This window comes from Giraffa tippelskirchi, chromosome 7 (assembly GCF_054371585.1).
Source record: "Giraffa tippelskirchi isolate mGirTip1 chromosome 7, T2T-mGirTip1v1.2.pri, whole genome shotgun sequence".
NCBI lineage: Eukaryota > Metazoa > Chordata > Mammalia > Artiodactyla > Giraffidae > Giraffa > Giraffa tippelskirchi.
In genome coordinates this window covers 7844406-7868772 of record NC_137281.1, presented here as the reverse complement: position 1 = coordinate 7868772, position 24367 = coordinate 7844406, and the positions used below count along the sequence as shown (strand labels likewise).

Sequence of the window (24367 nt, the reverse complement as noted above, 5' to 3'; positions counted from 1 at the left end):
ATACAAGTCTCTGCATGGAAATACTTTTCCACTTATCTTGGGTAAATAGTTAGCGGTGGAATTGCTGAGTTTATGGGAAGTACATATGCTTAACTTGAGAAACTGCCAAACTGGTTCCAAAGTGGAAACCATCTTGTACTTTTGGGTAAGTTGGTTTACCCTCTCGCGTTTTCACCAGCAAGATCGGTGGGCTCCAGATGCTCTGCTTCCTTGTCAACACTTAATATTGTCAGGGTTTTTTTTAAAGCCATTCTTTTTTTTTTTTATTATTTTTGGTCACACCACAGGGAATGTGGGATCCTAGTTCCCCAACCAGGGATGGATCCCATGCTACCTGCAGTGGAAGCAGGGAGTCTTAACCTCTGGACCACCAGGAAAGTCCCTGCAAAGTCATTCTAAGAGATGTGCTCTAGTGTTTCTTTGTGGTTTGTATTTGCATGTCTCTACTGGCTAATGAAGGTGAGCATTTTTCCAGAGGCTTACAAGCCATCATATATCTTTTTTTTTTGGCATCGCTAGGTCTTCCTTGCTTTTTGTGCAGACCTTCTCTAGTTGCAGCAAGTGAAGGCGACTCTTCGTTTTGGTGCTCGGGCTTCTCATGGCAGTGGCTCCTCTTGTTGCAGAGCACAGGCTCTAGGTGCGTGGGCTTCAGTAGTTGTAGCACTTGAGCTCAGTACTTGTGGCGTCTGGGTTCTAGGGTGCTCAGGCTTCAGTAGTTGTGGCATACAAGCTGAGAAAATTTGGCTCGTGGGCCCTAGAGCACGCAGGCTTCATTAGTTGTGGAACCAGAGCTGAGTAATAGTGGTGAGCGGGCTTAGTTGCTCTGAGGCATGTGGGATCTTCCCAGACCAGGGATCGAACTTGTATCCCCTGCATCGGCAAGTGGATTCTTAATCACTGGACCACCCAGGAAGTCCACCATCATATACCTTTTTCAGCAATGTGTCTGCTCAGATTTTTTTTTTTACTCTTTTTAATTGGTTGGTTGGTTTTCTAATTATTGAGTTTTGAGAGCTCTTTATGTAATCTGAGTATACATCCTTTATCAGATATGCTTTTTGCAGGTATTTTCTCCGAGTCTGTGGCTTGTCTTCATTTTCTTTTCAGTGTCTTCTCAGAGCAAAAGTTTAAATTTTGATGAGCTCCCACTGTCAATTTGTTCTTTAATGGATCAGACTTTTGATGTCATAGCTAAGGAAACTCTTCCTAAACCAAGGTCATAAAAATGACTTTTTTGTCTTCTGGAAGTTTTACAGTTGTAGTTCAGTTCAGTTCAGTTCAGTTCAGTCGCTCAGTCGTGTCCGACTCTTTGCAACCCCATGAATTGCAGCACGCCAGGCCTCTCTGTCCATCACCAACTCCTGGAGTCTACCCAAACCCGTGTCCATCGAGTCGGTGATGCCATCCAACCATCTCATCCTCTGTCGTCCCTTTCTCCTCCTGCCCCAATCCTACCCAGCATTAGGGTCTTTTCCAATGAGTCAACTCTTTGCATGAGGTGGCCAAAGTATCAGAGTTTCAGCTTCAACATCAGTCCTTCCAATGAACACCCAGGATTGATCTCCTTTAGGATGGATTGATTGGATCTCCACTAAAGTCTATGATTCATTTAAAGATAATTTTTACATATAGTATGAGGTATAGATCAAGGTTCTTTGTTTGCATATGATGTCTAGTTATTCTAGATATTTTTAAAGTTTAAAATATCTTAATTTCTCTTAGAAAGTCATGTATTCATAGTTCAAAATTAAAGAAGTACAAAAGATTTCTCTCCTCCCAAGTCACCAACAGTCCCTGTGTATCTTTTCAGAATTTTATGTACAAGCAAAAACGTACATTTTTGTTACTTTTTTCCCACAAAAGTTAACAAATGATACACGTCATTCTGCTTCATTTCTTTCTTTTTTTTTTTTTTTATGGCTTTGCCTTCTTTTTCCTTGTATTTTGACATCATCCCATCTTCAAACTGTAAACAAAGAGCTTCCTGGGGTTTTGTTTTTACAGTTCCATAGTATTTCATAACATTGGATGTACAAGAATCCTTGTTTAACTTGTGTAACTAGTTCCTTATTGATTCACATTTCCTGGTTTCCCATCCTTTGCATTTATACACAATATAAGCTTATACACACTGCTGCATCTTTGTGCGCACTGCGCTGCTGGCCTCTGTCCATCACAAGAGCCATCTGGGGGACTTCCCTGGTAGTACAGTGGTTAGGAATCCATCTGTCAAAGCAGGGGACACGGGTTCGATCCCTGGGCCAGGAAGATCCCACATGCCAGGGAGCAGCTAAGCCTGTGGGCCACAACTACCAAAGCCCACGTGCCTAGAGCCCCTGCTTTGCAACAAGAGAAGCCATCTCAGTGAGAAGCCCTCACACCACAAAGAAGACCCAGCTCAACTAAAAATGAATAAATAAATATTAAAAAAAAAAAAAAGCCTTCTGGGAGAAGCGCAGGAGAACCAGGAAGAGAAACCACATCCTTCTGCAGGGTTCCTCCAGCGCCCTCTACTGACCAAGCGTCACATTGCGCCAGGTGGCCAACGAGATCTGATGATACTCTCCAGCTCCAATGTCAAGGAACAGGGAAACAGGAACGGGTTTGGAGCTGAGAGACGATACACTGGCGACTGGCACAGGGTAGTTGTTAGAATCCAGGACAATGTAACATAAGACCAAGTGACTGTTCATATTATTGTTATTTCTCATCTGACCTGCCGGCAGTCTCCTGGAACCCAGACCTGTGAACCAGGTCATGAATGAGATCCCCTTCCTACTATGTGGTGTTTGTGGCACTATGGCCAGTTGGTTAAGAATCCGCCTGCAAGGCAGGAGACCTGGGTTCGATCCCTGGATCAGGAAGATCCCCTGAAGAAGCAAATGGCAACCCACTCCAGTATTCTTACCCGGGAAATCCCATGTTCAGAGGAGCCTGGCGGGCTACAGTCCATGGGGCTGCAAGAGACCTACATGACTTAGTGACTAAACCACCACCAAAGAAATCAAGGGTTTATTCCCAAGGAGGGGCAGTGAAAAGCGCTGAGATTTTAAGTCTAGCCACCTGAATTCAGTTCCAGCTTCCTCTATATATTAATGGAGTGCTTCAGAATCTCATTAAGCTGACCCAATAGAAATTTATTTCTCAGCCCAGTGGTTAGGATTGAACGCTTTCATTGCCCAGAGCCTGGTCTCAATCCCTGGTCAGGGAACAAAGATCCCATAAGCCTTGAAGTGAGGCAACAAAAAAAAAAAGAAAGAAAAGAAATTTCTTTCTAATTCCTGTAAATTCTAACTGATCTCAGGTGGCCTCGGCCTGCAATGGCTTGGAGCCGGGCTTGGGTTCCCAGCCAGAGGTGGGCTGGGTCGAGGCGGTGAGAGTACCAGATCCCAGCCACTAGACCAGTGGGCCGTGACAAGACCCCTGGCCCTCTGGCTTTGCAGAAAAGAATTTCTACCAAGAGGAGAGTCGAGACGTGAGTCAAGTTATTTATTAAGAGGAAAAGGTACGTGGGCAGACTCAGGGGGAGAGTCGCTGAGTCGCACCTTTGTGGCAGTTTGAATTACTTTTATGGGGCATTTCTTCCGGGTTTCCTTTGGCCGATCGCTTTGATTTGCCGGGTTCACAGTCCGTATTTGGTACATCTCAGGATCCTCCCATGTGTGCACACGCGTCTCTTAGCCAAGATGAATTTTACCAGAAGGGGTCTGGGTAGAACATCTCTTGACATCATTCCTCTTTGAACTCCAAGGATCCTTTCTGCGCAGTGTGGCTGGGCAGGTCTCCTGATTTCAAGAATGAAAACTGTGTGGTCTGGACAGGACCCAGCCTCCTCCCTCAACTGTCCTGCTATTCTCTTCTTGGAGTTTTGGTCCATAGGGAATGAATCTCCGATTGCTATACCCTGGGGCTGGAGGTGGGGGTGGGGACATTTGCTTCCTGCCTTACAACCAGTGCGGGATGGATGGAGGGAAGAGGGGGTTAACCATGCAGCTTCCAGCATCCTCGCTTCTTCTGCTTTATGGCTCTGCCATCCCCAGGCACCCCAGTTTCCACTGGCATCTCTGCATCCAGCCAGCAGACAGGGGGAAAGTGAAAGTGTTAGTCACTCAATCGTGTCCGACACTTTGCGACCCCATGGACTGTAGCTCGCCAGGCTCCTCTGTCCATGGAATTCTCCAGGCAAGAATACTGGAGTGGGTTGCTATTTCCTTCTCCAGGGGATCTTCTCAATCCAGGCATCAAACCTGGGTCTCTTGCACTGCAGGCGGATTCTCTACCGTCTGAGCCACCAGGGAAGCCCTACCTCCAATTAACTTGTCCGGTTTTTCCCAACAGGGACCAACTGGATGATTGAGATCCTGAGCTTAATCCTAAAGGATGGGGACCCCTCCTGGATACACTCGGTGCCCATCTGGAAGCGGTCGCCCTGGTGTGAGGCCATCATGAGTGCCTTCAGCCTCCCCAACCAGCCCAGCCCCCGCCTCATGAGTTCTCACCTCCCCATCCAGCTCTTCGCCAAGGCCTTTTTCAACTCCAAGGCCAAGGTACAGGAGGAGGGAGGGGTGTGTGTGTTGGGGGGGTCGAGGGGGGTGGAGCATAGCTCTCTGATGAACTCAGCATATATTGATTAAGCAGCTACTCTGTGCCTGGTCCTGATCTAGAACAGCAGTAAACATATGCACAGGAACACCTGCCTTGTGAGCCCACGCTCTAAAGGGGGCAGGCCGAGAAAGATGGAATAGATAAGGAAAATACTGGGGCTTCCCTGGCAGTCCAGTGGTTAGGATTCCACACTTCCATTGCGGGAGGTATGGGTTTGATCTTTGGTTGGGGGACTAAGATCCTGGATCCCAAATAAATTTATATAAGCATCTTTTTAAAAATAAGGAAAATAGTTAATACATCCAAGATGATAAATTCACATCGAGAAGGAGGAGAAGGCGGAGGTTGGAGTTAGAAGTAAGGGTTGCAATTCTAAATAGGGGAGGGGTCAAAGGAGGCCTCAGCAAGACAATGCCATTTGAGTAAAGACTTGAAGTGTGAGGGGAGGAGCCATGGGGATGTTGGGGGTGGTGAAAGAATGTTCCAGGCAGAGGCATGAGCAAGTGCAAAGGCCCTGGGGTGGGTGTGTCAGGCCTGAGGTCCAGCCAGGAGGACTGTGTGGTTGGATCTATGTGAGCAAGGGAGAGAGGAGTAGAGATGAGGTCAGGGATTTAACAGGGCCCCAAATGTGCAAGGGCTGCACGGGCTTTGGTGGGGAGTTTGCTTGTCTCTGAGTGGGACAGGAGCCAGGAAAGGGCCCTGAGCAGAGGAGAAACAGGAACCAACTTAGGTTTTCCCGGGCACCGTCTGGCTGCAAGGCAGGGAACAGATGCTTAGGGTGAGGGCAGAAGCAGAGCACCAGGAAGGAGGCGACAGCCCAGGTGCAAGGTGGCCGTGGAGGTGAAGAAAAAAGGGCTGGGTTTGGAGTGTATTTTGAAGCTGGAACCAGGAAGATTTGCTGGCAGGTTGGGTGTGAGTGTGAGAGGAGCATGAGTCAAGGGTGACTGCAGGGGCTTTGGCAAGTCCAGTAAGGAACTGGGAGGATGGGGCTGCTGTGTACTGAGAAGGGGAGGAGAGGTTTGGGGGGAAGGTGGGGGGCTCTGCTGTGACCCAAGTGGAGGATGCCGGTGGACAGTGAGAGAGACAAAGCTGAGTTTGACAGGAGTGATGTGTGCTGGACACATCTCTTTGCAACCTGTTGAGATGTGTGTGTACGTAAATAGAGACAAAGAGAAACAGAGACAAACAGAGACGGAAACAGAGAGACAGAGACAGACATAGATAAAGAAATAGAGATAGAGAGAGGAATTAAAGCCAGGAGACTGCTGGGATCACCAAGGAAGGAAGTGAGTGTAGACAAAGAAGTGGTGGGGATTGCAATCCAGGGGTCCCCAAGACCACTTTCAGGCTCATTGATTCACTATAAGGACTCACAAAGCTCAGCAAAGCTGTTATGATCACAGTTACAGCTTATTACAGTGAAAGGATGGGCATCCACGGTGCCTCGGCGGTAAAGGATCTGCCTGCAATGCAAGAGCCACGGGAGACTCAGGTTCGATCCCTGGATTGGGAAGATCCCCTGGAGGAGGGCATGGCAACCCACTCCAGTATTCTTGCCTGGAGAATCCCCACGGACAGAGGAGCCTGGCAGGCTATAGTCCATAGGTTTGCAAAAAGTCGGACACGACTGAAGCGACTTAGCACAGAGAAAGGATAGAAATTAAAGTCGGTGGAGGGAAGAGGTGCCTGGGGGTGCATCCACAAGAGACCAGGCAGCAGCTTTGATGGGGTCTTTCCCAGTGGAGCTGTATGGACGGTGCTTTGTCCTCCAGCAAAGACTTGTGACAACACGCATGGAGTGTCACCCACCAGGGAAGCTCACCCGAGCCTCAGCATCCAGGGTTTTTGTTGGAGGTTGGCCACGTAGGTGTGACTGACCACCTGCGTGGCTAACCTTGGTCTTGAGAGAAGACGTATCTGATAGGGCTGGAGTAAGGCTAGTTGCAGAACATCAAGCTGGCAAACAGATTGGAAATGGGTCATCAGGGCCTTGAATGCCAAGCCCAGGGGCTGGGACTTCGCCTTGGGGTGGAGGGCCAAGGAAGACACGGTCAGGTGTGGGTGTAGAAAGAGCCTCTGGGGCTGTGTGGAGGCTGGGAGGCTGGGGAGGAGGCTGCAGCCTCGGCCGTGGGAATAGGAAGCAGGGGTGGCTGCCTTTCTCTGTTGGTCATCACCCCTCACCATGATCTCCACCACCCGCCCCACATGCCTGTCTCCTTCACTCTTTATTTCTTGAAGCCAAACTGCCCCTCTACCTGGTATTGAAACAGTCCCTCTCTTTTCCCAGAGTGTGGCTGGAGGGTGCCCTCCCCCGCTGTGGACTGAGGTGAACTGAGCTGAACCCCGATTAGCTGGGAAGTCCCTCCAGAAGTCTACCCTGAGTCCGTCCTGCTGCAGAGATCAGAAGAGAGAGGGCCAGAGGGCAGGAAACCTCAGGGACTGACACCCTCTCCCCTCTTCCCCCTGCCCACACACAGGTGATCTACATGGGCCGGAACCCCCGGGACGTGCTGGTCTCGCTCTATCACTACTCCAAGATCGCCAGGCAGTTGAAGGACCCTGGCACGCCCGACCAGTTCCTGGAGAACTTCCTCAAAGGCGAAGGTGAGGACTGGGACAGCGTGAGGTTGGGGGGTTGGTGAGCCCCAAGAGGCCCAGATGGGAGGAGGGACAGAGGAGGGCCAAGAAAGAAGTGGGGAGAGACAGTGAGGCAGAGACGGGGTGGGGGAGGAGCTGAGGGGCTTGGAGGGAGGCCTCCAGCTCCGAGGGGCCAAGCCTGGGGCCATGGGGCATTGGTTGGGCTCCTCCGAGCCCCAGGGGGGCTGGCCCAGCTCCCCGTCCTTCACCCTCCTTTCACTCTGCTCGCAGTGCAGTTCGGCTCCTGGTTCGACCACATTAAGGGCTGGATTCGGATGAAGGGCAAAGAGAACTTCCTGTTTATCACTTACGAGGAGATGCAGCAGGTGATCCCCCTCCCCCACCTCAGCCCCGCTCCCCCCTCACTCCTCCCCTTCTCATGCTCCTCCCCATCCACCAGCTCTGCTTCCCAGAAGGCACAGAGCTAAGGAGAAAAGGCAAGCGGGAGCAGAGCATCCCAATGCACATGGGTGCGATTTTCAGAAGGGTGGTCAGGGGAGAGCCATGGAGCTCCCTGGGGAAGATGTGGCTCAGGCAAAGGGAATAGCCAGTGCAAAGGCCCTGAGGTGAGAGTGTGCTTGAAGTGTTCCAAAGAGAGCCAAGAGACCAGAGCTGAAAGGGGGTGGGGTGGGATATGAGGGCAGAGAGGGGATGGAGGCCCAGAGTGAAGACTTTGGCTTTTTTCTGAGTAGGTGGGAGCCACAGGAGTGCTCCAAGTGAGGGAGGTTATAGGTTAAATGAGATGCTACAAAACCCTGACCCTCGAGAAGTGATGATGCTTCCTGATGGTTATGACCTGAAAGGCAGAGGGAAGCAGCAGAAGAAAATGGTCTTTGGAGGCAGACAGAGAGCCTAGCTGGACCCTGTGGAATATCCCTGGGGCAGGCACTTGGGAGAGAAAGGCCTTCTGGCTGGGGCAATCAGGGAAGGCTGCCTGGAAGAAGGGGCCATAAAGAATGACTATGGCCTTGCCTGGCTACAAGGAGGATGCTGGGCCTCTAGATGGACCACATCCACAGTGAAGGTGTCCAACTGTTCCATGTTCCTTTTTAAATTTTTTTTTTCCTTTTTAAATTTTTAAAAAATATTTTTGTGGGCTCTTAGTTCCCTAATCAGGGATCAAACACAAACCCCGTGCATTGGAAGCATAGTTTTAACCACTGGGCCACCAGAGAAGTCCCCTGTTCCATGTTCTTATCAGAGCTCTATTCTGAGAACCTAGGAACCTGAGAGGTTTGCAGTGTTCCTTCACCCGTGGCCCCAGACACAGTCTCATCCCATGTGTGTGTTTCATGTATTTTTTTGTGTCCTGGTTTCTGTTGACACTGTATAGCAGAAAGAGCCTGGATTTTGGTGTTTGAAAAGCCGTTGAAAGCCTCTTTAAAATCTCTCATAACCTCAGAGGTCTCAGCCTTAAAAATGGGTGGAAAATGCTGGCTCAAGGGTTGCTGTGAGAACCCCAGTCCCTGGCATTGGCGTCTCATAACCATCTGACAAGGGACAGCAAAGTGTTAGTATAGTGTGCAAGGTAAGAGCTATTAGGTTCTGAGCAAGGGCATATCTGGCTAATAATAACCATAATAGCAGAGGTTTAAGCCTCTTAAATTGCAAAAAATGGTATATTTTCTTTTATTTTCTATTTTGGTTGCTCTGGGCTCTTGTTGCTGTGTGTGACCTTTCTCTACTGGTGGCAAGTAGGGACTCTGCTTCATTGCAGAGCACGGGCTTGTCTTGTTGCAGAGCACAGGCTCTAGGAACGCGGGCTTCGGTGGTTGCAGCACGCGGACTCAGTAGTTGGGGTGCAGGGGCTTAGTAGCTCCAAGGCATGTGGAATCTTCCCAGATCAGGGATCGAATCTGTGTCCTCTGCGTTAGCAGGTGGATTCTTAACCACTGTGCCACCAGAGAAGTCCAGAAAATGGTATATTTAAATGGCTGACCCCAATATTATTATTGCCCCCATTTTATAGAGGAGCAAACTGAGGTAGTATAGCCTCAAGAGAGCTGAGAACTTGCCTGAGGCACACAGCTCTTCACTGTGAATCCCATGGGTTTATTTTATTATATTTTCCACTCTGGGAAATCTCTTTTGATGGAAAGATCCAGAAAAGACTTCAGCATCACCCCTCCCCTGTCTTTTCCATCCAGCTTTATTCTCTGAACCAAAAACTGGGCCACACAGCCTGACAGAGCTTCTGGGCTGCCCCTGGGTGTGAGGAACGGCTAACACGTTAGAATTTCTGGGACACATCAGCGGTTCAAGAGGATAAAGCCTTATGAAACCAAGAATGACCTGGAAAATCAGGGCCGTGGGGTCGGTGGAGCTGATCACAGGGCTGCCTATGCCAGGCGCTGTGTGTCAGGGAACGCATGGAGATAGAAGGGAGGATTGTGAACTTTGGGGACTCAAATCTGAGCTCCCTGTGGGCTGTGTGACCCTAGACAAATGTCTTTCCCTCTCTGAGCCTCCATTTACCAATGGGGTAATGACACCTCTCCGCCAAGCTATTGGGAGGATTGGCACAAATATACCTGAGAGTCTAGTACTAGAGACGGATACAGAGTAGGTGCTTAATGCACGGTGATTTGAACCATCAGTCATGAGGGAGGTGATGTTTGGGTGGCATCTGGAGGGGTAAGTTTGCCAGGCAGAGAAGAGTGGTGCAGGGCATTTGTGACAGCCCTGAGCCAAAGCCCACAGGGAGGACCGTGCAGGGAAGGAGATGAAAGACCAGGCCACACCTGACCTTAAAAGCCAGACCTGGAAGGGGACTTCCCTGGTGGTCCAGTGGCTAAGACTCCATGCTCCCAATGCAGGGGGCCTGAGTTCGATCCCTGGTCAGGGAACTAGATCCCACATGCCCCAACTAAGACCTGGTACAGCTAAATAAATAAATATTAAAAAAAAAAAAAAAAAAGCCAGGCCTGGGGATTGGGGCCTTAGGGAGTCACAGGAGGGCTGGGAGTAAGGGAGGAACAGGGTCAGCTCTGGGTGTGGGGAACTGGAGGCAGGGAGGCCGGGGAGAAGGCCAGGGAGGAGGCTGGGGTGAGGGTTCACAGGGAGAGAATGAGGCTGGGCTAGGGCTAGGGGCTGTGGGGACACAGAGGAGGGGAGGTGGCAGAGAGTTGAAGCAGGAGGGTCAGAGCTGATGACTGACAGGGGCAAGAGGGGGAGCAGGTAGGGAGGAAGGGGAGGTGAGGCCGGGCCAGGAGTTTGGCCCTGGGTGAATGGGGGGGCTCTTCTGGGACCTGGAGCGGGGCAGGGTTGGGCACAGACCAATTTTGAATCTGAGGGAGAGTTGACTCTGCATGAGATGCTGGACCGACCCCTGTCTCCTGCTGTGACCTCCGACCCAGCCCCATCCTTCCCTTCCCACCACAGAACTCTCCAAAAGCCCACACCGCAGAAAACTCCAGAAGCCACGGCCCAACCCCTCCACCTGGAGGTGGGAAAACTGAGGCAAAGAGGCAGAATCCCGCCCCCCAGATTCCAGGTCGGAGTGGGGACTCAGGCATCCAGATTCTGGGTCTGGTGCCCCTCCCTGGCCTGGGGTCCCCTCCTTCCACTGACGCCTCCCCTGCCCCCAGGATCTCCGCAGCTCCGTGCAGCGCATCTGCCAGTTCCTGGGCCGGCCTCTGGGCGAGGAGGCGCTGGAGTCCGTCGTGGCACACTCGTCCTTTAAAGCCATGAAGGCCAACACCATGTCCAACTTCTCTCTGCTGCCCCACAGCCTGCTGGACCAGCGCCACGGTGCCTTCCTCCGGAAAGGTGAGGGGACTCTGGGGTTCCAAGCCCCGTGAAGCCACTGCCTGGCTGTGTGTCTTGGGCGAGTTACTTAACCTCTCTGGGCCTGTTAGCACGGAGCTTGGCACACAACTGATGCTAAATGCTGGAAGGCGTTGCCATAGCAGCTCTGAACGCTAGGAGGCTGTTTGCAGTCTTCTTTGTGAACCCGTCTTAGTCTTAACGTTCACCCCAGAAACAGTCAAGTGTTGGATGACAGGCTGAGGGTGGGAGTGTATTAGTTTCCTATTCCTGTTGGAACCAAATACCACACACATAGTGGCTTAAAACAACACACATTCAGGGAAATTCCTGGTGGTCCAGTGGTTAGGACTCAGCACTTTTCACTGCCGTGGCCCAAGGGTCGGAGAACTAAGGTCCCCCAAATAGTGCAGTGCAGCCAAAATAATAATAATAAAAGAAAAAAACAACATACATTCACTGCCTTATTGTTCTGGATGTCAGAAGTCCAAAATCAGCCTCACTGAACTAAAATTAAAGTGTCAGGACTGTGTTTTTTATGGAGACTCTAGGGGAGAACGAATTCCCTGCCATTACAGCTTCCAGACCTGCCTGCATCCCCTGGCTCGTGGTCCCTTCCTCCATCTTCAAAGCATCTTCTACTCTCTGACTCTGACCCTCCCGCGCCCTCTTATAATGATGAGTGTGTGCTAAGTTGCTACAGTCGTGATGAGTCTGCAATTCTGTGGACTGAGGCCCGCTAGGCTCCTCTGTCCATGGGAGTCTCCAGGCAACAATGCTGGACCAGGGGATCTTCCCGACCCAGGGACTGAACCCACGTCTCTTACACCTCCTGCATTGGCAAGTGGGCTCTTTACCGCTAGAGCCACCTGGGAAGCCCCGCTTATAAGAATGTTTGCCATTGAACGTTAACATCTTTAACTTAATCACATCTGCGAAGTCCCTTTTGCTGTGTCGAGTCACATGTACATAGGTTCTAAGGGTCAGGTCATAGACATCTTGGTGGGGGTGCTACTGGTCAGCTCATCACAGGGAGCACCCCCCCGAGACCTCACTAGGGATGTCATGTAACATGTGGTATATGCATTTGCGAAAATTCAAAACACTGTGACCCGAATGACTTTGGCCCCAGGATTCCAGGTAATGGCTGGTGCCCCTGGTTATCCCATGAGATGAGAAACTTGCGGGGGGATTTCCCTGCTGGTCCAGCGGTTAAGATTCTGCACTTCCGCTGCAGAGAGTACAGGTTCGATCCCTGGCCTGGGAACTAAGATCTCATATTCCGTGTGGTACGGCCAAACAAACGAAAAAGTAAAAATAACCAATTAATTTTTTAGGATTAGAAAAAAAAGCAACTTGAGGGATCCAAGTGTTTGCCTCGGGGCACATGGAGCTAGCAGTCACACCCTTCACCTGCTCAGTGGCTGTCAGAGGCAAACCATCAGCGTGATCCGTGGTACCCACGAAGCGCAGGGAAAGCCCCGGCTCCCAGTGTCAGAGCAGTACTGGAGGCAGTGGACGGCGCTGTAGGAGCGCCGGAGCGAGGAAGCCCTGTTCTAGCCAGGGAGGTGAAGGACAGGTCGAAGAGGAGGTGATACAAAGCCGGGGAAGGATGCTAGATGGGGAGGCGGATGCTCTGGGTAGAGATTTAAGAGCTTGGTGGGGAAGGGGAGAGGTCTGCTGGAGGGGTGAGCACGGCAAAGGGGGCCTGACGGGGAGGGGCAAGAAGGGTGCCCAGGGGTCTGGCCAGGAGACTGGTGGCCAGTGGTAAAGTGTCAGCCATCAGCAAAATGGAGATATGGGGGCAAGAGGGAAGGACAGTGCTTCTGGCAAAGGGAACACCATGGGCAAAGGCCAGGAGGTGGCAAAGAGGGTGCTGGCATCTTGGGGGCGACGGGGACGACGCTCTGGATGCACCTCACCTCCGCCTTCCCTCCCCTCCCTCCAGGGGTCTGCGGTGACTGGAAGAACCACTTCACGGTGGCGCAGAGTGAAGCCTTCGACCGAGTCTACCGCGAGCAGATGCGGGGGCTGCCGACCTTCCCCTGGGACGTGGACCCCGAGGACGCCAGTCCGGATTCTGACCCCAGTCCCGACCCGAGCCCCAACCCAGATCAGGACTCCGAAGCACCCCACCCGTGACCCTGAGAATAAAATCGTCTCTCTCCTGCGCGGGCTACTTGATGTGCCGCGGAGGGGACGTGCCGCAGGCGGGCGGGCGGGGCGCTGCCAAGAGCCTCGGAGGCTGGGGTGGGGACCCCACGGGGGCGCCCAAGGCCTAGGGGAGGGCGAGGTCCTCTAACCCACCCGGCACGCCTGTGGGGTCGGTGATCCAGAAGCCTCTTCCTGAGGCGAAGATGGAGGCAGGGAGGCCAGCACTGGGCACCTGACTCCCCGCCCCCCGCCCCCCGCTGGGGTGCTGCGACCCCGACTCTGGGATCCTGAGGGAGGGAGGGTGATGGGGGCCAGGACTCCCGGGTCTGAGTGAGGAAGGAGCCAGGTCTGGACTCCGGGGTCTCCCGTGAGGCTGCAGAAACGCACGTTTCTGGCATAAAGCAGCTTTATTATGAGCAGAGGTAAAGGGCAGCACTAACAATCCACCGCTCAGCACCCAGGGGCTTCGCCTCCGCGGCCCTGACCTGTTCCCCAGCAGGCGTGTCTTCAGCCATTTCCAGCCCCTTGTGATTCAGCTCAGCTCTCCCTGGACGCTTCTCTCCTGTTCTCCGCCAGACTCGGTTTACCCCACAGCTCCTGAGTGCGGCGGGTTCAGGAAGCCTCTCCTCAGTCCCGAGACCCCCCATCTTTACCCCCCCCCCACAATTCCAGCACGGGGACCACTCAGCCAGACGTCTCCTCAGAGAAGTTCTGACCTGGCGGGAACAGGAGGTGTGCTGTTATAGGACCCCGCCTAGTGGAGATCTCCTGCCCATTTTCTAGGCTGTGACACTGAGGTCCAGAGGGGGTACTGGGCTTGCCCGCATTCTAGAACAAATGGGGAAAAAAAAAAAATCCTTGGCATCTCCCAGACACCAAGGCCACAAGCTTTGTCCCAGGTACAACAGTGAGGCGGGGGGCTCTGAGTGACAGTTGTCAGACCATCCTGGGTCAGGGCCGCCCCCTGAGTCCTGGCTGGGCGGCCCCGTCTGGCTGCCGGATGCCTCTGGGTTCTGACGGTTTGGAGGCAGCATCTTCAGCAAACCTCCTCCGGGTCGGGGACAGATAGCGGAGGCGGCGGCCAGGGGTGAGGGGCAGGGGGCTGCCCCAGGGCTGGGACCAGGCCAGCGGACGAGCATCTGCCTCCCCGCCGGGGGCCCCTCCAGCACCCCGTTGCCTCATCAGGGCCTTGGCTGGCGTGTCCTTGGAGCCCCAGGACTTCTTGAGCTGTGGAGAGAAAGACAGGGAGGTGAGAGGTGGTTCTTGGGGTCCCAGAGCCTGGGGAGAGAGAGACAGCGGGGGTGGGGGGCGGGGGGAGAGGATGGAGATGGTGCTTAGGGAGGAGGAAGGAAGGGAAGGAGGAGGTGGGCTGGAGGGAGATGAGAGTGGAGGGGTTGTGGGGAGGTGAGAAGGCCTTCGTGTCTCCAGAACCAGGAGGGAAGTGAATGGGGAGGCTGGGGACCCTCAGACCTACAGAGGGGGTGCGGAGTTGGGTCCCCACGTGCAAATTTGCAGTGGGGAGAGGAACAGGAAGCATCAGGCAGCTGCGTGGGGGCGGCAAATATTTGCCAAGGGAGGTGATGCCGGGTGAGGGCAGCTCAGGACCGGGCAGAAGCGAGGACCTTGCCCTTGCCCATCCCTTTTCTCCTCTTGATTGGGACCGAGGGAGGTGATTCCGGGGACATTCATTTCTTTCCGGAGTGGCCTCAAGCTCCCACTTAGCAGATGGGGAAACTGAGGCTCAGAGGGGGCACAGCTCAATGGAACAGACCCCAGGTCTGCCTGCATCCAGGGAGAATCCACCGGTTTCTCCCACGTGGCTCCTGCTTGCAGCCCATGTCACAGCTGAGGACACTTGAGGCAGCATCCAGGGTTTCCCCAGAGACCGGGGCAGGCTCTGCCAAGTGTCTAAGCAGCTGGGAGAAGGGAGGGGAGACCCCCTGACCTCCCCTAACCCCCTCCCCAATACGCCCAGCACACTCGAATCCAGGAAGCCAGTGAGCAGAGCATTTAAATGTTCCACCTGGGAAGCAACCAGGGCTGAGATCCAGTTCCTCCCTGGTGCCTTGGTTTCCCCATCTGTGAAATGGGTGAGTGGAGAGCTGTAATCACATCCACCTCAATGGTTGTGGCAGTTCAAGGTGAAAGTGAAAAGTGTTAGTCGCTCAGTCGTGTCCGACTCTTTGCGACCCCGCAGACTGTAGCCCGCCAGGCTCCTCTGTCTGTGGAATTCTCCAGGCAAGAGTATTGGAGTGGGTTGCCATGCCCTTCACCAGGGTGTCTTCCCCACTCAGGGATGGAACCCGGGTCTCCTGCATTGCAGGCGGATTCAGATGGTTTGTGGCAGAGGTTACATTTAATCAACTCTGAGAAAGCGCTTGGCATAGGGCCTGGCGCGTGGCAAGGTGCCCAAAAAAAGATCGTTGCTTTGACCTTGGGCAAGTGAAACTCAACCCCTCTATGCCTCAGCTTTTCCGTCCATACAACTGAGCATTAACAGGAGTATCGCCTCGCTGCCATGGGAGGAGGAGGTAAGGAAATCAAAATAAATTCCATCTGGGGACTTGATTGTAACAATGGCGATTATTTCATTTCATTCGACCTCACTGACTCCTCCTCCCAAGCAAACTGAGGATGCGGACAGGAGCTTAGCCCATGCTCCCGATGAGAACACTGAGGGTCAGAGAAAGAGGCTCTTGGGGTCTCTGCCCAGTGTCACTGGTGCTCCCCTGCCCAGCACACAGTAGGGATACCGGAGTGGACCATGCCATTAGGAACGCCAGGGAAGCAGTTTTGCTTTCCCTGCCCCCGGGACCAGGCACATCACAGGGGCCCTCACAGGCCTCCATCCTCTTCCAGGCCCGCCACCCGGTCTCACCTCGTTGTCTCCACCACTAGAGCCCGACAGCTGGGACAGGCGACTCAGGTCCCAGAGGGAGCGGCTGGGCCGGGTTGGGGGCCCACTGGGGATCCGCGCGCGCTGTACGCTCCTCAGGATGTCGCTCAGAGCTGGCCCTGGTGCGGCCGTGGTCTCCTGCCTGTCCCTCTCGAAGACTTGGCAGGCGGCCAGGCGTTGGGGCAGTGAGCCATCAGGCGGTGGTGGCGGCGACAGAGGGGCCACGGAGCAGCGGTGGGCCACGCGGTGCGGGCTATGGGCCAGCTGCAGCCCCCCCAGGGCTCTAACAAAGGGACCCGGGGTGGGCGGGGGCGGGAGCGGCCAGGAGGCTGCATACAGCGTCCGGAACTCTCGGCTGAAGGCATCAGCGATTTCACCGGTCAGCAGGGTCACCAGGCCACGGTGCAGGCGGGAGTCACTCCACGTGAAGCTGGGGGCACAGTGGAGGGGCGGGTCAGGATCTCCAAGCAGCCTCAGAAGCCTGGCCTAGCCCCATCGCCCACCCCCAGCCTCGTCTCATGGAAAGGTTGTGTGACCTCAACCAAGTCCTGCAATCCCTCTAGCCTCAACATGCCCCTCCGTAGAAAGAGGGCAACCAGGTATCTACCCCAGAGGGTTGATGGGAAGGCATGAGCTAACATACTTAAATGATCATCTGGAATCAGACTGGAGTTTAAACCTGGGTTCTGCCCTGTTCCCACAGAGGGACGCCTTAGTTTCCGCCTCTGGAAAGAGATGGGATTCTGACACCCTCTGGGACTCTTTGAAAACTCAATTGCTTCCTATTATGGCTGCCATTTATTAACTGCTTGCTGTGTACCAGACTCTGGGTGTGCTTGCTCCCTGCCTCTGTTTGCTTATCTGTCACATGGAACTAAAACACAGGACGATTAGAATCAGAAAATATGGGTCGGACCCCTCCCTAGGGCCCAGTAGGTACCCAGCATTAAAAGTCTGGGAGTTGAGACTTCCCCAGTGGTCTAGTGCCTAAGACTCTGCACTCCCAACGCAGGGGACCTGTGTTCTATCCCTGGTGGGGGAACTAGATCCCACATGCCGTAAAAGATCCTGCATACAACTAAGATCCAGCGCAGCCTAATAATGAAATTAAAAAGAAAAAGAAACTCCACACTTCCAATGCACAGGACGTGGGTTCAACAAGTGGTCAGGGAACTAGATTCCACATGCTGCATGGCATGGCCAAAAAAAAAAATCCCCCCAAATTATACTTCAATTAAAATAAATAAATACTTTAGAAGAGTTAAAAAAAATTAAAGTCTGCAAGCCATGGTGAGCTGTGCCCTTACTATCCCTGTGATCACACTTGTTGTGATTTAGAGAATAAAGCACATGTGCTGGTACACAGCAGGTGCTCAGTAAACGCTCTCTTATGGAATTAAATGAACCTGGGCTCTCCTCCCGGCTCAGGGGAACTTTCATGTGTCACATTCCCTCCCTGAGCTTCGGTTTGCCCATTGCAAAACCAGGCTCGCCCTGGTCCATGTCATCTTGCACCTCGGTGGGTACAATAGCAACACCGGCAGAGAGGACCACTTCAAGGCTGGGATGACGAACGTTGGTCCAAGCATCCTTACCTCGTGGGGTGTCAGGATCCTCGCTCCCCGGCAGGTCGGCTGGCCAGCCTGCCCCCTCAGATTGTGACACCCCTCCCCCACCTATGACCTCAGCCCCAGAGTGGCCAGTGGGAACCCTGGGGAGGGGGGCGCATCTGTGAGGTCACCCCCATTCCGCTCCACAGAGACTCCTGTCGGGCAGCGGCCGCTGGCTCATCTCCGTCCCCGGGGGGGTTTCTGAGACCCAAGGATTCGGGAGCGGTGGTCACAACAGAGCTTCGGAAAAGGACGCGGAGCGTCGGGAACTGAGGACACGCCGGGTGCTGGGCCTGGGAGATCAGAAGTCCCGAGGGCACGAGGCGTATTGTTCAGCAGTTCCGGGAGGCCCGGGAAGCCCACGGCCTGGCTGGGGCACCGTCACCGCTGCCAGGCCACCATGGTCCTCGGCTGGCTGCTGCTTCTGGTGATGGTTCTGGCCCCTGGCACGACGGGCGTCAAGGACTGCGTCTTCTGTGAGCTGACCGACTCCACAATCTGTCCTGGCACCAACATGCGCTGTGGCGACGACGAAGACTGCTTCACGGGCCACGGGGTGGCCCCCGGCGTCAGCCCCATCATCAATAAAGGCTGCGTGCACGCCACCTCGTGTGGCCACGAGGAGCCCATCAGCTACATGGGTGTCACCTACAGCCTCACCACCAACTGCTGCACCGGCCACATGTGTAACGGGGCCCCCGGCCCCACGCGCAGCTGGTTGGCGGGGGCTGCCACCAGCCTGGTGCTGGCTATGCTGCTGCTGCTCCCGCATGGGCCGTGACCAACCTGGAGGGCAGGGCCCAGGCCGGTCTCCCGGCCACGCTGCTCCCACCGCCCCCCGCCTCCACCCCCCTCCCCCATTAAATGGCCAGAGGCCCTGGACAACCTCTCGTGGCCCTGGCCTCATCCATTCTAGGCCTGCCCACTGGAGGATCCCGGTGCTCTGGAAGCAGCCCCAGGCCCTCCGATTTAGTGATGGGGGAGCCACGTCCGACGGGTTGGACTGGACTACTATATTTCATTGGTTCTAAGACATGTTATCTTTCCAGATTTGGATCAGAATGTTTCTTTCCTTTAGTGGCACCTTAGAGTTGATGAAATATGGTTAAAAAAAAATCAAATAATAATAAATGACAGCTGACATTGATGCAGCACATCTTATGTTCCGTGCCAGGCATGATTATCTTACGGAATCCCTGAGTGAAGCTGAGAACAAAGATTCTCTTCCAAAACCTCCCAGGCTTGGGAATTCCCTGGCGGTCCTGTAGTTAAGACTCTGCTCTTTCACTACCCGGGTCCCCGTGGTCAATCCCCTGGTTGGGGAGCTGAGATCCAGCAAGCTACGAGGCGCAGCCAAAAAAAAACCCCAACGTCCCAGTCTCGATGCTAGCAGTTCTCAAAGTGTGGTCCCCTGACCAGCAACATCAGCAGTAACCAGGACCTTGCTAGAAATGTCAATTCTCAGGCCCCAGTCCAGGCTGGCTGAATAAGGGTGGGGCCCAGAAATCTGGGTTTTATTTAACAAGTCACCCAGGTGACTCTGGGGCCTGCTCAAGATTGAAAGCCACCAGGCTAGGGCAAAGGTAATCAACTGGGTTCTTCTGCTCCCCGGGGGGTGGGGGCACCTGATAATGTCTGGAAGTGGTTTGGGTTGTCACAACTGGGGGAGCCGGATGCTACCAATATCTCCTGGGTAGACGGCTGTTCAGCCCAAGAAAGCTCCCCCGTAATACAGAATCATCCAGCCCCAAACATGAGCAGTACTTCTTTTGAGAAACCTTGTTCTAGACGTGCTAACCGGACTATCCATTGCCTAGAGGGAGAAACTAGGGCACAGAGAGGGGAAGTCAGTTGCACAAAGTCACACAGCCAGTAACTTCCAGCTAGGATTTGACCCCAGGCCATCTGGCTCAGAGTCCATGGGCCCTGAGTCATGCCGTTCCCAGGAAGTAAATGCTGCTATCTTCACACTTTCCAGATGGGAAAACTGAGGTTCAGAGTAAGGGGATGCACCAGCCCAATGTCCCAGAGCTAAGAAGTCACAGAGCCAGGTTCCAGGGTCCGTCGGACCCCAGGGAGAGAAGAGGAGGGACAGGCGATGGTCTGAGGACTGGGCCATTTGTACACCAGCTCTGATTCTTGCATCCTTGTGTGCGGGCTAAGTCGCTTCAGTTGTGTCTGACTCTGTATGACCCTATGCAGTGTAGCCCGCCAGGCTCCTCTGTCTGTGGGATTCTCCAGATGAGAACACTGAAGAGGCTTGCCATGCCCTCCTCCGGGGGATATCCCCGACCCAGGGTTGGAACCCACATCTCTTATGACTCCTGCATGGGCAGGTGGGTCCTTTACCACTGCGCCACCTGGGAAGCCCTCTGATTTTTGCATAGATGCTCCAAGAGGTGGAGATAGCCACCCAAAGCCGAACTTGGACTTTAGTCCAGGTCCCCCTGGCATGGGAACTCCCACACACTGAGAGCCCAGTTTCCCAGATGATGAAGTGCTGGGGCCAAAGAGATGAAGACTTACCCTCAGGCCACTACACCGCCCGGCAGGAGGTTCAGTGCCAGCCGGTTCCGCCACAAGACCCCTTCTCTCCCAGGCAGGGGTGGGTATAGACCCATCTTACAGGTGAGGAAAGAGAGTCTGGGGAAGGGCATGCCCCACTGCCGGCTTAGGGAAAGCTGGGGACCAGAGGCCGGGCGGTGGGGTCGGGTGCCGCACCTGTAGGATCCTGAGATGACTCGCTCGCCATCCAGCAGCACGAACTTTTCCCGCACGTTGCCGCTCACCTGCCGACGCCAGCGGCTCTGGAAACTGCAACCCCGCACGACTCGGATGTCTAGGTTCTGCAGTGGGAGGGCACGCCCTTGCTCAGGCTGACCCTCCCCTCCCCCCTGACCTCCACCCAGTGCCCTCCCTCCAGGCTGCTCCTACCTGGGTGGCCCATGGGAGGGTCTGTCCCAGCTTCCCCAGGGGTCTCCTTTGGACCCCAAGGGAAGGCTCACCCCAGCTGCCCCACCCCCATGCCATGGGCATCAGATCTCAGAGGACCCTCTCAGCCAGCATCCACCTTGATGACCCAGGACCCCCTGGAAGGGTCTGCCACCCCCCGCTTCCCCCCAGTGCCTGGGGATTGGGGTGTCACCCTCCAGCCCCCCGGCCCTACCTCAGTGGCCCAGGGGTTGACCCCCAGCTGCTGGGCCAGCATCAGAAAGGCGGGCAGCTGCTGATGGTCCAGGAGCAGGTAGACGGGCACCCAGCGGCGCGTAGCAGCCTCCACCAGGTCCGAAAGCAGGTCTGGGTCAGTGAAGACATCCATGACCACGGCCACCAGCTGAGGGGTGGGGAGAGGGGCTGTGGGTGGAGCCTGGGGCTAGGGGGGCACATTCCGGGGGTGGGGTGCTCCGAGGCGCTTAAGGGCCCAGGCTCCGTGGGACATTGAGGGAAGCTGAGGGGGAGACCCCCAGACACGGACTACTGTTCATTCAGCGCCTATGTGTGAACTGACTCAAGGGACATGAGTTTGAGCAAACCCCAGCAGACAGTGGAGGACAGAGGAGCCTGGCGTGCTGCCGTCCACGGGGTCGCAGAGTCGGACACGACCAAGCGACTGAACAACGATGTGTGAATGAGAAGCAAACAGCCTTTCTGGAGCCCCCCCCCCCACCACCTCTAACTGCTGGAAAACTGTCATCATAAATCACATGTCTGCAGCAGTACCCCATGGGCTTTGACACCACATGGCTGCCAGGCTCCAGGGCTCAGTGGGCTGGAGGCCCTTCATTGTGGGCAGCTGCACAGCTGGTCCTTGGGAGGGATGACCTGCCAGGCCACCAAGGCGAGCTCTGGGGACAGGGAGATGCTGAGGAGCCTGGAGCTGGCAGGCAGAAAAAGGTGGTGGTGTTGAACCCTGAATCACTGGCCAGAGGGCCTTGGTTCAAAGCCCCACTCGGCCACTTAAAAGGCAAAGGACAACCTGCCGTGCCTCACTTTCCCCATCTCCTCAATGGGTACATTAAGCCTCAACCTCATAGGACCCTCCTTGGGATTAGGTGGGTTAATCCATAAAAATACACTTAGCGTGGGAGTGGAAACATCAAAAATGTTGTTAAGTAAAGAACGGGCCGTCCAAAGGGCTGCAGGGCAGATGCTTTCAGTTCAGTTCACTCACTCAGTCGTGTCCGACTCTTAGTGACCCCATGGACTGCAGCACGCCAGGCTTCCCTGTCCATCACCAACTCCCGGAGCTTACTCAAACTCACTTGGGCCCCTTTTAAAGGAGGATGAGGCTTCCCTGGTGGCTCAGCTGGTAAAGAATCCTCCTGCAGTGCAGGAAACCCCGGTTCGATTCCTGGGTGGGGAAGATCCCCTGGAGAAGGGATAGGCTACCCACTCTAGTATTCTTGGCCTTCCCTGGTGGCTCAGATGGTAAAGAATCCACCTGCAATGTGGGAGGCCTGGGTTCTATCCCTGGGCTGGGAAGATCCCCTAGAGGAATAAGTGGCAACCCACTCCAGTATTCTTGCCCGGACAAGAATCCCCATGGACAGAGGAGCCTGGCAGGCTACAGTCCATGGGGTCACAGAGTCAGACATGACTGAGCGACTAACCACCAGTACAAAGGAGGATAAAGACATCCACCCTGGTGGTGGGGGTGGGGAGGAGTAGGTGACTGAGATGTGCGGTCATACTTAGGTCCAAGAGGCATGGATGCCTGAGGCACCCAGGTCTTGGGGAGAGAGTGGGAACCCTCAGATCTAAGAGGGCGAGGATGAGATCTGGGCCGTGTGGATGCCTGGATCCTGGGAAGTGTGGACATGCACGGTCCAGAATGCCTGGGTCCCAAGGGATGTGCCCTCACGCCCACGTCTGGGGGCCAATACGTGAGGATGGCCGGGTCTGGGGGAGGCTCCCACCTTGTGGGCGGCCCGAATCTCCTGGTGCACCAGCTCCTTGAGGGACGGCTGGCCCTCGCCAGGCGGCTGGGTGTACAGCTGGGCCCGGGTGATCCCTTTCCAGGCTGAGTCCTCTGGCCAGCCCAGGCGCAGCACGGGCACCGCCTCCTCCGACTGTCCCGGCCAGTAGGTCAGGCTGCCCGAGAACCCGTGGACAGCGTCAGCTCTCTCTGCTGCCCCGCCGGGCTCAGGCTTCGTGGCTGTCCAGTCCTCAGCTGCTGCCACCAGGCCCCGGAGCTCGTCTCCGCCGAGGAAGGGCTGCAGCCCCTCGCGCCGCACGCAGGCCTCGAATGCCTCCGCGCCCTCGCCCAGCAGAGCCTCCAGTGCCAGTCGATGGCCCTCGGAGTACAGGAAGCCAGGACTGGCCTCAGTCTGGGGCAGTCCCCCGGGCCCTGGCTCCGTTCCTTCCAGTGCTGCCAGCTGGGAGGCCGCCATCAGGCCGTTTGGGTGGGAGGATGGCGAGGTTGGATGTCCGGAGGGCTTGGCCGTCTCTGGGGCTTGGCCGTCTCTGGGCACTGAGTATCTAGAGATCTCCAGACAAACAGACCGTGTGCGGCCGTTCAATGCTACCGGCACAGCCCTCAGTCCCGACGGCTCGCCGTCCTGACGATCGGACTGCCCAAATGAGGGACCGCCAGCCCACCGGCCACCTGAGCTTCCTGCCAGACTCCAATGGTCTGGCTGAGCCCACGAGAGGCCCCCTGCGTGTCGGTCAGGCTAACCGCCTGACACTGTCCGCAGCCGCCCACCTCTGCTTCCTGACACGCCAGCCCCCCTCTAGCCCTGCTGGCGACACGAGGCTCCAAGTGACCCTGCCTCTGGCTCAGGCTGACTCTCCCAGGCAACAGGCTGTCTGTCTCTGAGCATCCAAACGTCCCTAGCTAAAGGCAGAGAGGGCTGCCCGTTTGCCCCTGGCAGAGAGCACACCTAACGACCCTCTCTAGCTCTCTTTGACGGTTCGGAAGATATGGATCGCTTCCAGCTGACAATCTCAACAGCTGACCGCCCAGTGGAGCAACCACCCGCCTGACTCACCAGTTCTCACTGGCCAACCATCCCGGAAGCCTTCTCTGTGAACCACCCCAGTCAGCCGTGGGAGGGTGCACACCGGCCCTAAATCTTGGCATCACCTTCCCCAGCTGGGGAACTCTGTCTCCTTCTGCAGGGTGAAGACTCTGCTCCCTGAGCATTCACACCCACTCAGGCTGCTGCGGGGGTGGGTGCCCTCCACAGGGAGTTTCGTTACAATGGAATCAGCCCATTCAGACTGATGGCCAGATCAACTAACCCCGGTTCCTAAGACCACTGACCCGGCCTGTGTCCCAGGCCTCTGAGTGATCTTGGGCCCTCTCCAGCCAGGATTTCTGCCTTAATCCCACTGTCTCCGCCCAGCGGACTGTCCACTTATTCCAGGATGAGAACCACTCTGCATCCCTCCCAAGCTGCCCCTTTGACAATTCTGACTCAACCTCTGCTTGGTAGACCCCTGATCCCTGTCAACAAGAGGCCCCCTCTCCAGCATCCAGTAGGCTCCCCTCCGCCAGACCACAGCAAACCAGCCCTGCAAAGAGAAGGAAGAGGAATAAAGCCAGGCCAGTCCCTCTCCCTGTGGTCCTCCCCAGACCCCCCATCTCTCCAGATCTCCATACCCTTCCCCTCCTCTTGCCTTTCTGGAGGTCAGATCAGGGGCCTGGAGACCTCCTTTATTCCTGTGGCTCTTCCGGCGGTCCTGCTTTATTCATCAG

General features: G+C 55.1%; 3 protein-coding genes across 8 annotated transcripts in view; 2 read left to right on the top strand and 1 right to left on the bottom strand.

The window, feature by feature from the left end:
• Window positions 1–13176, top strand: part of SULT2B1 (sulfotransferase family 2B member 1) — a 76647-nt gene extending 63471 nt beyond the window's left edge. For all 4 annotated transcript variants that reach the window (XM_081515397.1, XM_081515396.1, XM_081515395.1 and 1 more), the window contains 5 exons: window positions 4339–4547; window positions 7083–7209; window positions 7474–7568; window positions 10830–11010; window positions 12956–13176. In XM_081515397.1, coding sequence (XP_081371523.1) covers window positions 4339–4547; window positions 7083–7209; window positions 7474–7568; window positions 10830–11010; window positions 12956–13149 — 806 coding nt within the window. In that variant the 3' untranslated portion in view covers window positions 13150–13176. The remainder of the gene's footprint in view (window positions 1–4338; window positions 4548–7082; window positions 7210–7473; window positions 7569–10829; window positions 11011–12955) is intronic.
• Window positions 13177–13632: 456 nt separating this feature from the next.
• SPACA4 (sperm acrosome associated 4) lies at window positions 13633–18555 on the top strand. Of its 3 annotated transcripts, none has more exons than XM_081515401.1 (2): window positions 13633–14410; window positions 17817–18555. In XM_081515401.1, exon 2 carries the CDS (start codon window positions 18068–18070, stop codon window positions 18446–18448), a length of 381 nt encoding a protein of 126 aa, XP_081371527.1. In that variant the 5' UTR covers window positions 13633–14410; window positions 17817–18067; the 3' UTR covers window positions 18449–18555. The 3 variants fall into 3 exon arrangements, with proteins under 3 accessions (XP_081371527.1, XP_081371528.1, XP_081371526.1); XM_081515402.1 differs by lacking the exon at window positions 13633–14410 and adding an exon at window positions 15642–15692; XM_081515400.1 differs by lacking the exon at window positions 13633–14410 and adding an exon at window positions 15933–16656.
• SACK1E (scaffolding CK1 anchoring protein E) lies at window positions 13994–23806 on the bottom strand. Its single transcript, XM_081515389.1, has 6 exons — window positions 23658–23806; window positions 22584–23153; window positions 20834–21001; window positions 20389–20513; window positions 16040–16487; window positions 13994–14388 (listed from the first exon to the last, which is right to left on the bottom strand). Exons 2-6 carry the CDS (start codon window positions 23055–23057, stop codon window positions 14113–14115), a joined length of 1491 nt encoding a protein of 496 aa, XP_081371515.1. The 5' UTR covers window positions 23058–23153; window positions 23658–23806; the 3' UTR covers window positions 13994–14112.
• Window positions 23807–24367: the final 561 nt, after the last annotated feature.

Coding starts and splice junctions, on each gene's coding strand:
- SPACA4 (XM_081515401.1), top strand. CDS start 18,068: ATGGTCCTCGGCTGGCTGCTGCTTCTGGTGATGGTTCTGGCCCCTGGC.
- SACK1E (XM_081515389.1), bottom strand. CDS start 23,057: ATGGCGGCCTCCCAGCTGGCAGCACTGGAAGGAACGGAGCCAGGGCCC. Junction 21,002..22,583: donor AGATTCGGGCCGCCCACAAG/GTGGGAGCCTCC, acceptor CCCACCCCTCAG/CTGGTGGCCGTGGTCATGGA. Junction 20,514..20,833: donor TCAACCCCTGGGCCACTGAG/GTAGGGCCGGGG, acceptor CTCCCACTGCAG/AACCTAGACATCCGAGTCGT.